Below are 13,007 nucleotides of genomic sequence, written 5' to 3' on the forward strand. Positions count from 1 at the left end.
AGGTTGTTGCTTGAACGCCTCCCAAGGGCGAAACATGGCAAACATAGTTATACTGTGCAACTCTTTTGGTCAATGAATGCTAGAGGATACTAGGCTATTTTACCGAAACAGCAGAGTCCATAAGGAGATTCTGAAGACTGCAGATAAATGACTGACAGGCGACACACGGTGTAACAGTTAATGTTTTGTCTTAAAAAAAACAAAACAAATGAATAAAAAGATTCTTAAATTATTTGCTGATTAAATGAAGGAAAAACAAATCTGCCTCATTTGTTTATGACCATACATTTTCTGCAGTACCAAGAGGAATTATGTTTTAACATGTGAAGGAAAAACACTTTGGTTTCCCCTTATTAAGGTAAGAAAAAAAAACTGCTACAAAGCTGCTCCACCCAGAGGAGTGCGAACGGGCAACAATTCAACTCAGACTTGCTGGTGCACGAGATTCTGAAAACATCATGCTGTCTTTCCTGAGAATTGGCCAGAACCATTCACAGAGGGGCTGGATTCAATTAGAAATGTTTGTGTCCTTTGTCAAGCAATGCCATATGGCTGGAGACAGCGTGAGCACTTTGTGGGGCCTGCTGTGCTGTGAACAATAGCTCGACCGCTGAGACACATCGTGCCACCGAGGAGAAGCATGCAAAGCCCGAGAGCAAAGAAACTAGCATGAAATCTGAACAAAAAGATCTCAATTGGGGCAGAGCTCTCACAGCAGATAAAATACGATTCATTTTTCCCAGCTGTTTCTGGCTTCATGTGACAAACCAAAAGGCCTCCCTGGGATCCCAATTATGAGCTCGCCCAACAATACCTTGTTTTGCCTTTCTCTGCAGGAGGAGCTGTAGAGGACCTGAGGGGAAGTCTTGGTTTGAGGATGGACACAGGAGAGCAGTCAGCAATGGGGATGGAGTAAACTCTCTGCACAACCACCTCTACATCTTGCTCCACAGAGCCAGCCTGGCCGAGACCTTCGATAGCTTCCAGGAGAGAGACGCAGTATCTTGTCAAAACTCTAGAAGGCCCCAAACTGCACTGAGCAACCTGTAACAGAGAAACGCAAGAAAATAACATCACATCGCCCCAAAGTGTGACTTCTCAGAGCTGAATAGGTTATTTAATCAGTTAGCTGACTGGTAGAAGATTACGCTGATAAGTACTTTGATAAGTTTGTAGGCATAAACAGTCAACTGTCACTTGTCTCAACATCTCAGATATGAATGAATGAATGAACGAACATCTGGATTTCTTACTGAGCTTAAAATCAAAGTTAACTGGATAAAACAATACATGTATTGAATCTGGAAGTTAGTGATAAGCAAACAATTCATTCACTGATAAGATAATCAATAGATTATTTGATATTTAGAGATATTTTAACATTAACATTTTAACATTTAAAAAATGCAGGCATGTCTTATTATTAGAAAATGCCCTATATGACACTCACCAATACATTCAAGTATGAATATAAGACACATCTTTGTTGGAAGAGAGTGCAATAAGCTCCTAGACTTTAAGGTTGTTTGTGTTTTTAAATAATTAAGCCTTTTTTTTTTTAGGATAAATGCATAAACAATACATAAATACACAGACGAACATGGCCAGTTTACACTGTTCTTAAAACACTCAGACAAAGAAATGAAAAAAAGACTATAAAAGCTATATGGGCAAAAGTACTGGGCCACCTACACATTTCACAGGCGGAGGTTGGCTAATGGAAATGCTGTGTGGCACACAGTTTTTTGTGCTGATGTTAATGTCAGAGGAGTCAAGCAGCTCTGCAGCTAGTGGGTCTTTTTTATTTATTTAATTTGTTTTAAACACACTATATGTCTCAGCACTCGGTAACCTCACTTTATAATGTTACGTGGTCTGGCACTTCTTGGCTGAGTTGCTGTGGTTTTTAAACACTTCCACTCTGTAACAATACCACTTACAGCTGATTGTGGAATATCTTTGAAATCTCACAAACTGACTCACTGTAACAAAGGCATCCTATTACAGTATCATCCTTGAATTCACTCAGCGTCAATGTTTGTAAAGGCAGACTGTGTTACTTTTGTCCATGTAGTGTATGATCCTTCACAAGTAAAAGAGAACTACAATTTCTGCCTTTCTTAGCTCCATAAAGGAGAAAACAGCTAAATGTTCTTTTTTTAGTTGATCAACTAAACTTCATGAAAGTACTGCTATTAAAACTCACTCAGTGAATCAAACATATACATATATCAATCACTTCTGATTGCTACAGCAGCAGAATAGAGTGATTCCGCATCCAACTGAGACCATTTATTGTTTATATCTGAGATCTGTATAAAGTGAGCATGATTAAACCTGGGGAAAAAAACAACACTCTTTCAGTGTTGATTTCATAATTATAAAGTCATAAAAAACATTGATGCAAGCCTCAGAGTGTTTTGTGTTTATACATATTGACTAAACCTGAGCAGAAACCTTACAGCCAGTAGAAACCTACTGCACACATAATCATAAAGTGCAGTCATTTTCTTAAACCGATGACAGGAGTTTTAGAGGCATAATACGGTTTGTATAATCTCCTAAACGCCTTCCTCTTTATGTCAACAAGTACTTTACATTTTGAATTGAAATAAAATGTTACACACTTGACTGTAAAGGCGATAAAACACACACACCTGCTTCACATTGCTCTCCTCTGTGGTCCTGCATGCATCCAGCACTCCGAATGTTTTTCCCAAATAATATGGCATGCGCCTTTCTGCAAAGACTGGGCCTCTAGGAATAGACGCATTGGCCGATTTGGAAGCACAGAAGACCTTCTTGCTGAAGTGTGTGTTGAGAATAATAGGACAGCTGAAGCCCTCAACAGAAAGGCTCTGCCTGCAACAAGTAAAGTTCATCAAGTTTAGATTCAAGGCAAATCTGGTATAGCAGCTGTTTGAGCGTTTCTTATGCTGGTTCTTAATAAAAGTTACCACGGGGTTTGAGTATTTTAATATTGCATGAAATAAACATCTATAAAGTTGAAGGGCAAAGATAAACAGCTTTATGTTATGATTGTCTTGATAACACTTGAAAACAGTCAGATTGTGAATTAAATGGAAGAGGCTGTTGCATAAATGTAGAGGGGTGGGGGCTGCTAGCTCGAGAACCTTTTGAATGTCAAACTCAGATAAGGTACCAGCCACCTCCACAGGTCTGTTCGCTGCGTACCACCCAGCACAAAGTACAAGTTCAAATACGTTAACCTCCTCCAAGACGAGAGAAGAACGCAACGGATGCATGCGTCCTCTTTTACTTTACCTAGTGAAAGACAAAATTTCCAAGTAATTACATGTCGCAGTGCTCAATCTGGGGGATGCGGGTGAGAATACTTTCCAAATGTGATGTCATGTGTGGAAAAATACTTCAGTCGTCACAGTCAACAAGCCTGAGAGTGAACTGATAAAAAATCAAGCTCAAAGTGTGTGTATGTGTGACCTGACGTGCTGATCTTGCTTTAATTTTTTTACTGTTATCAGCTTAGATTTCACTCATCTGTAAGTGGCAGAGATGCTGAACCACTCCTTTAAAACCTAAAAAAACAAAAGCAAAAAAAACCACCTCAGGTCTGGTACTTTGGCTCATTGACATAAATCTGAGTGGCACCAGCTTAAAAAAAAGAAAAAAAGTAGGATAACAGTAATTATATAGCACTGTGTTGTTGGTAAGTATAAATTACGACTTTTTCCACATGTAACATTGATAATACCGTGATGACGGCTTATCGCTGAGTCAGGGCCAAATGCACTCTGTGACTGGAACCTCTGTGCATGTCGCAGCTCGCCCAAGACGTGTGGTGATACTTAAACACGCAGATAAGTGTGGAGGGGGGGACTATTTGTTTAGACATATAATGAAAACACCGTGGGAAAGAATTTATGAGCCAAATTATTAGATTCACACGGTTTATGTGCACCCACATTTAATGAAAGGGAGTCTAATGTGACCTTAAAGAGTTCAGACTTTGAGAGTTCTGGATTTACAGGAATTACTTTATTTGCTGGTCAGTTTGGAGGCTTTATTTTTTTTATAGTCCTTACTGTATAGTACTGATGAGTGTTTCTAATATTTTACACTTGTCCACTTCCACATGTCTTTATTAAACAGACTGTAGCTGTAAAGTAGAGCCATGTTTGACAGCAAAAGAAGAAATAAAAAAAAGCTAAACCACACAAGTATGAGTTCCTGCCAAAGTGTTGTCCCTGATTACGCTGGACTGTACATACTGTTACTGGCATTGTTTCCATCCCCTGGAGCATTTTTGTCATGCAAGACTACCAACTACACAATGACTATGGAGAAAATCCAGTAATGGGTTTTTACCAGTGCAGGTGGAGACATCTGTGATTCATCCACTGCAAAATAATCTACCCTCTTAATGGCAGGTATATATCAAGTACACATATATGAAAAGAAGTTTTTCCTTTCTTGGTGGCTCTATATCATAAAACAAAGGATAGTAGACTTTTTGGGGCCAGAGACCCTGCACAGGGGATATTTTCTACCACAGCCTCAACTTGTTCGGATTCAGTATCACTTGACAGTGCAGACTAGTATTTCCTCTGCTTTCCAGCCAAGCAGTGGGCTAATAAAGCAAGATGCTTATCAGCAGGGCAGTTTGTTGCACCTGAGAAGACAGAGGTGCTGTGTCACAAGCATATGAGTTCATAGTGGCATAAAATTATGACACAAGACACACTATGCTAGCTTTATGAACACAAATTGCCCCCAGTCTACAGCTTTTAATGCTAAATCAAAACTGTAGGATTAAGAGTAAGATATTGTGCAGAGTTCTGGTGGTCTCCACTTAAAATAACCACTACCATGAAATCTCTGTGATATTTTAAAGACCTTATATTGTAATTTTATCTTAACAGAGCATTTTACTCTCAGACTGTAGACTGACAGGTTCACGGAGTTCATAGCTATCAGGATCCTATCCTGTGGAACCAGCTCCCAGTTTGGATTCATGAAACATACACATGCTACTTTTAAGGTCAAGTTTAACCCTTTCCTTTGTGATAGTTAGAGTTGTATCTTGCAAACCTGAAGGACCCCTAGCTATGCTGCTACTGTTTTACTTCCTGTGACGCACAGTGTATCCCCTGCCTATTTTTTTTTAAATATATCACTACTGCATATCATGAAATTGTGTCTTCTCTTTTCAGTGGTTTGTGTTTTTTCTTCATCTCCCTATGGTCTCCTTTTTCCTCACTTCAACTAGTTGTAGAAGATTGCTGTGCCTCCCTGAGCTTGGTCGTGTCAGAGGTCTCTTCCTGTTAAAAGGGAGTTCTTCCTTCCCACCGTCACCAGTTGTTTGCTCACAGTGGAGTGAACAGCGCGTGAGTGTTGAAGTTGTATCTCTAAACCTGTAGGTTTTTCTCTTGCATTATAAAGCACCTTGAGGCAACTGTTTTTATGATTTGGCACCATATAAATAAAACTGAATTGACCTGAATTCATTTGAAATGTCAGTACATAGTACATGATGCAATGTTACCAAAAATAAAGGAGTTATATGATCTACACTATTAAAATAATACTTACATTTTAATGCATCAATACAATAGTATCGTTATCTGAATATCTGGTTTCTTCTTTTTGTCGTTCAGCAGCATTTAAACCAATTCCTGTGTGGTTTGAGTGAGTGTAAGTATTTCTGGTGTACTTTAAATAAATTTGCATGTTCTGAATACCTTAAATAATGTATGCCAGTGCTTTTATACAAATAAAACTTCTGAATGCAGGACTTTCAACTTGAAGTGTGGTATTTTTAGAGCGACGGTACCTTGTTTACTCTGATGATGGGATTAGTTTTTTTTTTCCACCACAGCTGAATTTTGCCAACCTTAAAAAAAAACAAAACTAAACTAAACAAGCGCAAGACAAGCAACGATTAAGCCTCAGCGATCGTTATCTGACAAGAGATCACAACAACAATCTGTAAAAGCCGTACTCTAATCTTAGCAGAGCAGAACGTGCTGTTCATATTCACATGAACAACACCCTTACAGGAAGCATGATCCATTGTGAACAGGTGAGTGGGCAGTTGTCATCATCAGACAGGTAGCCAGGTTAAGGAGCGGCACTGACTGCTTGCGTCACAGCTTGTAAGTGAATAATCCCTGCAGGTATTTCCGCTCGGGCCTTGGCCCACTTAAAACAAGGCGTGGGAGGTGGGAGGAGTCAAACTACTCGTTGCAGGAATTATGGGGGTGGTTAACCCCTCGAGTGTCGCACAGGAAACTGATAAGAGGAATTTTACCAGACAGGCTGCTCATCTAATTTCTGTGTTTTTTCCACTTTGGCCTGGCCTGTAGCTGTTAACATTAGACTCAGAGAACATCCACTTTTTCTTGCTGTTATGATGTGCTTTTATACAGGCAGAATACTGATTGATTTAAACTGTCAACCCCACACACAAACAGAAAAATTTTAAGATACACGCAAAAATAATGCTTTGAAGGAGTAAATGGTTGTGGCTGAAGAGAATAAAACAGGAAAGGAGAGGTGCTAAAGCCAGAGATCCTCTCAAACCACCATGTGTTTTCAATCTCAGGCCTCTGGCTCCCTCCACTCTCTACTCCCAAATGCTCCAGAAAATAATCCTACTGTGTTTTTTCCCCGGCTTGCTGGAAATGACCTAACTACTGCCAGGAAGAGGAATGTGAAGCATTCCCTGGAGCTGTTTGTGACGTCAGAGCGCTGAGGAGGCCCCTGCGCTTCCGCCAGCTTGGATATTCCAGATCAACCCAAACCCCCAACAGCTGGAGTCAACCGCTACCTCGCTCCAACTCCCAAACAATCCCAAAAACAATCCCCCCATGTGAGGCACTGTTCTTCACATCTGGCTCTCGAGTATTTACTATTGTAAAATGAGAACACCAAGTTTTAACACTTAAAAACACACAGTTGTACAACTTGAAAGATTTTCGACGTGCAACTTCCAGCAAACCTCCTATTCAGTGTCTTCTGAGCTCCTTGCCCTGCATGTACTGTGTCACTCGTGCATTGAGTAATTGCCCGCAACAGTGTATTTTGCTCTGTAGGTTTTGAGCGTCGGCCAAGAGATGATTTAGAAAGAAAAACCAAAGATGGGGGAAAAAATGGTTTCACTGACCGATATAACTCCCCAAATGTGTCACCCAGTCCCAGTGTTATTTTAGACATTAACAGAAAAAATGCTCTAATTCTTAAAATTTAATTATGTGCCTATTACAGAAGATATAATTCATCCATTATTCCATTAAAAAAAAATAAAACAGAGGTTTTTCTTCTGTCGTTTGACCATCTGCTTCTCAGTGTGAGGAATTTCTTCTTCTCTGCATTTTTTGACATTTACATGGGACCTCTAAATTTAACCAAGTACCCTCCAGCACCACATGCCCAGATTCAACCACATGTGCCTAATAATATAAGAGTTTAAAAAAATTAGGACATTAAACATTTAAAAAAAACATTCATTGTTATTTTAAATCATAAAATAACATAAGATTATGTACTTTTAAAAAAAATCTTTCCTCAAAATTTGGTCCAGAGTTAATTCTCTTTACTGTATTTTTGACCTTTGCACATCATAACAATGGCTGCAAACTAGTTTTGACACAATAGGATCGTCTTGTATTCACAAGTGTACATGTCTTACATGTTTTCCCCCACACACCTTGCCTCTATCTGTACAAAGACACTAAGTAGCAGGGCTGGTCAAGGGCAACTGTACCAGTTTACTTCCTTGTCTTCACCAATGTAAACTATCTGCCAGTTTTAAGCTCTTAATACTTTGTCGGTTCTGTCTGAATATTTGTGGTCTGAAGTTTAGTTTCAGCTCGGTCTCCTTGTTTGTACCGTCACAAATCAGCCATATTTCACACTTCAGTGCTGTATTTTCAGGTGCATCAGAGAAGTCACAGCTGATGTAAACACTAAAAGCTTTCCACTGGTAAATGTGGTGCTTTTTTGTGGAGCAGTTAAAGTAACTATGATGTGTTAACCACAGACTGAGCACATCTTCACTATCAGTTTAAGTGGCGCAGTGGAAAAATAAAACGCTGCTTACAGCTGCTCACAGCACAGAACTATTAACACCAGAAAAAATATAAATAAACAAACTCTGCATTATTCACAGTTCAAATTAAACCTTATTCATCTTATACTGAACTCTGGTGTGTTAGTGGGCCTCAGCTTGTCTTCTTTTTAAAACAAGTTGTTTAGGCGGCCATATTTCTTAAGGTTGAAATGTAGCAGCTTGGGTTCGAGTCCAACCTGCAGCACTTTGCTGCGTATTTTCTTTTTTTGTCTACTTCTTCACTCCTGAACTGTCAAATAACCCAAAAATAAATATCTTAAAAAATAAAATGAACTGTTTAGTTCTGGGTAAGGCCCAGCTTTCTTCTGAATGGCTATCCCTCATGTTTGAACTGCAGCTAAGAGAGTTCTCTATGCTCGTTTTCTGACTGATACCACCATAGTAGGAATATCTGCTCTCAGTGACATCACAGAGAGCTAAAAGTAGAAAAAACTGGAGCCACCTGCAGTCCAAGGTTTTGGCTCACTGGAATTATTCTTATATACACTGACCTTTTGAAACTTAAGCCATGTTTAATATGTAACTATAACTTTGTAACAGAAAATAATGAAAGGGGTCAGCTTTAAAAGTGTGCCCAGTGCACCATCTGCTCACCATGGTGGATATATGTGGATGATGTCACTGGGTGCAGGAATCAGCTGTGCAGCTGTCTCTCTGTTGAATAACACCAACATACGAGCGCTCTCCTCAGAGACCGGGTTAATGTGTTGGTGGCCGTCTCCGGGGGGTTGGTGGTGCTCGCAGTGCGCCAACTGCATGCTGCACTCCTCATGAACCTCCAGTACCTCGAGCACCAGCACGCCAGCCTTGTCCACTGGAGATCAGAGCAACAACAACAACACAGATGTTTAATGCTTGTGTGTGTGTGTCTGTGTACACAGTGTACTCATGCTCTCTGTGGGACTCATTATTCATTATGAAAATTTTTTTTAGCATCAGAACAACTTGCATTGCATATCTGTAAAGCTGTTACTGACTCAGCCTGAGCTGGATACGAGACGCAGTAAATCCCAATGGATGACTGCACAAATATTTGGAATTTCACCACAACGCTGATTGCTTGGCGTGAACTATAAAGTCCACAGAGATACTTAAGAAGAGCAAATCACAACGATGCCCTGCAGCTGTAAACCAAAGCGAGATAGGAGGGAGACTTGGCATCATGAAAGCGAAGTGTGTAAACTTGATTGCTTTGAATTGTTAAAATTGCAGAAGAGAAGGGGCAAAGTCAATGCAGCTCATTGTGTGTGTGTAGGTAAGTGGCCAGAGGGGGAATTTTAATATGATACGAATGAATCAGATCAAGGAGACTGTTGGAGAGGTATTAGGTTTTAACAAGCATTTGTCCAAACATGAATGCTAAGTGGTTCATTTGTGCTCTGTGCATTGAGATCCCAAATAACAAAATCATTACAATAACACCAGGCAGCACTCCAAAACCGAGAGAATACTCGAGTCCTCCTCTTGACCTGCAAATTCAATATTTTAGGAAACAACTCAACACCTGCATACTTGTTTTATTGTGGGGTATTTATCTTACAATATAAAGCGCCTTGAGGTGGCAAACCGGGAACAGACTGTTTGCCTTAAAAGTGAAAGTAGCACCTTTTAAAACGTGTTAGTTTCACGAACATTCTCCATTTCCAGTTTGCGTTGCACTTTTTCAGTTTTCACTATTGCTCAGCAGCTAGCTAGCACTGTCTGCAGAGAAATTCGATGTGCGTCATGCAAACCATGGGCAACAAAAGCAATCACAAGAAGGTTTTTTAATGCAGTACCATCTTCGTGACCAGGTTCACCTAGCAACAGACAGCAACCTCCAAGAAACACTCGCAATGAGTCGGGAATGCACATTTTTTTCCTTTTGACCAGAAGTTTCAAGGGCATCGCAGACAAGTGTCTAGGCCTATGTGACTGAGGCTTTAGCAACCTGCATCCATAACCTGCTAAATCTTGCTTAAAATGCCAGAATTTCACTCAACAAAACAGAAGCACAAACTCCTCGGCTGAACTCTACCACACAGCGTAGCATTTACCAGATAAATGCCATTAAAATGCTCCGAAAGGCACCAACTACACAAACGTGGTGGAGAGGTGCAAACCAGGTCCAAATTAGCAGAGAGGCCTAGGAGACAGAGACACTCTGTACATGTGTGTCTTCACACGTGTCAGTCAAATTGGCCATTCTGTGAACTCTGAGCCTTATTAACATCCAAATGTATGAGTCAGAAAGAAGTTCACTCTATATATATATATATATATATATATATATATATATATATATATATATATTATAATGAAGGAAATTATTCAGAGAGGCCAAAACTGCCTTTGTATGAGGCTGAAAACATGACTTTTAATGCTACTTAATTGGTGATTTGAACCATTGATTCCATGGTGACTGTTTGGCCTGCAGTTTGCGGGTTGAGTGTAGCAGATTAAATTGTGAAAAATGTTCTGGAAAAAGAACATTTTGCACCAAAAGATATATATTTTTTTATATTTAAAAAAAATCCTGATGTCAGCCATGTGACGTTAATGGGTTGAAAAGACTAAACAAACAAAAGTCTTTGTGCAAAAAAGACAAAAGAAAGATCAAATATTGATTAGACTTCGAAACCAGGTCAAGTCAAAATAAACTCCTACATTTCAACCCATCTTCGTAGCTCGTTACGCTAGTCAAACCATCGACTGACCACAAACTCTAAGTTAGATCAGGTAGGCGTTTTCATTTTCCACAATCAACTGTCACCTCTGAGTCAATGCTCATGTCCTATTACGAGGAGATACTTAACAACAAGACAATGCAAGTGGTTTGGTACGCCGCGGAAAGGAAAAAAGAAAAAAAAAAGGTAGGCAAGCAGCTTCCTGTCACCTACATGTCGAGTTCACAGTTCAGCCAGCATTTCCTCAGCGTGGCCCCTAAGTACAATCACATGTATGGTTAAAAAAAAAAAAAAAAAAAATCACACCTTTCAGCCAGGCTTCATCCCACTCACAAATCAAAGTTCACTGTTAAACTTTAAGTGATGATTCACAGGTTTATGTGTGTATGATCCTGGTGTGATCTGGCAGAGGACTCGTGTGACGTGGATCACCTGTTGTGGTTGTTGCTGCCGAGGAACCAGAGATGGACTGGTGCTTCCAGAAGCTGATAGCTGACCTCTGCCTGCACTGAAGTCGATTCAGCCTTTCTGCCAGACCTCCACTGTGAAAAACACACACGCGCACGCCCCCCACCCCCACAGAGGTAGATGATGTAATGTGATAAACTCACAGAGCGCAAGCAGTCTAACCAACGCACAAGCAGAAATGTTTATTTCAAAGTGAAGTAAAAGATTTTCTGATGCACAGAACCAGCTGTCAAAGACTACAGAAAGCCATCTGTCAGATTTGGTGGGCTTAGAGATTGCAAACGACATTTAGCACCCACATTGTGCCACCAGGTGTCCCTTTCATCATCAGTTCTGCCGTGGAAACATTGTCACCAAAGTCTGTCTATCACCTGGCTGCAAGCAATACATCTTGCTTTGTTTGTTCGTATTGTGAAGCAATGCACTATCACACATATTATACGCTCAGGTGCAATTTTTATTAAAACTAACACCGTCCTGCAGAAACTCTAACTCCATGAAGGCTGCAAAGACCAGTGCGGTTTCTTGAGCGTCACTGACATAACTTTATGATAATTTTGAAGGCTCACCTGTGTGAGGTTAATGTTATGTAACTTGACTGATATCAAACTTCTATAAAACTAAATTCGGTGCAGTAATATGATACGCTCATATGCTGCGTATCAGCAGAGGTACTAGGCATTTAAAAACAGTGGACTGGAACAAAAGTCACACCTTTGAAACTTTCTTCTCTTTTTGGCAGAGTCTTCTGGAGTCTTGGGTTGTCTATTGACTGGTTTCTGGGGCGTTTGCAGCATCGCCTGAGCAGATCTCACCCAGTTGCTGATTGACTTTTTGCTGCCCTCACCAGTTTGGAAAGGAAAGATCTCAGAGTCCAGTCTGCTTGAAGTCATTGGGCTGCCAATATCCTCTCCATCAGACACATACCCTGAGATCTCAAGCTCTTTAACCTGGGAACAAAGTAAGCATTTGACGTGGAGAACAGTTGTAATTTTGTAGTTTGACATTCTTGAATGAAAATGTTAAAAATGCTCAACTGCAGTCAAATGCAACTGTATGTTATATGCTGACATCCAGCTCCACATTTCTCTTCTAGGACTCTAAACACACTCTGAATGATTTACATCTCAAAGTAACCCTTATTTGTCTTGGTGCAACCTCTCAAAAAACTTCATACTAGAAACTGCCATGGGTTCATTTTGAGCCCTTTGGTATTTTAAAAATCCTGTAGGTTTGTTAAATTAAAATTCAATCATGTCATATTTTCTGCCATTTTCAAAAATTGGCTTATTCATCAAATACTCAATTTTGGGGTGTGGGCGATCAAAAGAATTAGGACAACTTTTACCAAAGCCGAAATGTTATGTAATGTAAAACCACTACTGCAGCACAGCATGTTGCTTAGAAACATGATTTCTTTACACACATTGTGAGGTAAAGCCTGTCACAAAACGAGTTACAGCTAGGTAGATGTGACTGATAAATACATATAGAGAGTGACTGTAGTTAGATAACACATGAATAATTATTGCTGGGCACATGATGAGTTGGAGCAGAGCGGGGAGTGTTTGACCGAACAGGGCAGGTTGCTGGCTGTGCAGAGCAAGTAAAGTAAATCCAGAGCACAGCTACCTGTGAGGTCAATTCAATCTCATTTACATTTATTCTAATGTATATTTTTTATTTCACATTCTGTAAGAAAATGCTGTAAATCATTAATAAAACTAATAAAACCCCTTAAAATGAATCTTAAATATGTATTT

At 39.8% G+C, this 13,007-nt stretch overlaps 1 protein-coding gene across 3 annotated transcripts in view; it reads right to left on the minus strand.

Moving 5' to 3' along the window:
- Positions 1-13,007, minus strand: part of spidr (scaffold protein involved in DNA repair) — a 42,076-nt gene that overhangs the window by 21,872 nt on the left and 7,197 nt on the right. For all 3 annotated transcript variants that reach the window (XR_014889550.1, XM_085254936.1, XM_085254937.1), the window contains exons 6-10: positions 11,959-12,194; positions 11,209-11,318; positions 8,705-8,924; positions 2,658-2,862; positions 815-1,044 (exon numbers count right to left, since the gene is read on the minus strand). Coding sequence is in view for 2 of the 3 variants with exons in the window: in XM_085254936.1 (XP_085111062.1) it covers positions 815-1,044; positions 2,658-2,862; positions 8,705-8,924; positions 11,209-11,318; positions 11,959-12,194 (1,001 nt within the window). In the remaining variant the exon portion in view is untranslated. The remainder of the gene's footprint in view (positions 1-814; positions 1,045-2,657; positions 2,863-8,704; positions 8,925-11,208; positions 11,319-11,958; positions 12,195-13,007) is intronic.

This window comes from Mchenga conophoros, linkage group LG18, assembly GCF_057382185.1.
Source record: "Mchenga conophoros isolate Kocher_MC1m ecotype Shallow Benthic linkage group LG18, M_conophoros_male_GT1.1, whole genome shotgun sequence".
NCBI lineage: Eukaryota > Metazoa > Chordata > Actinopteri > Cichliformes > Cichlidae > Mchenga > Mchenga conophoros.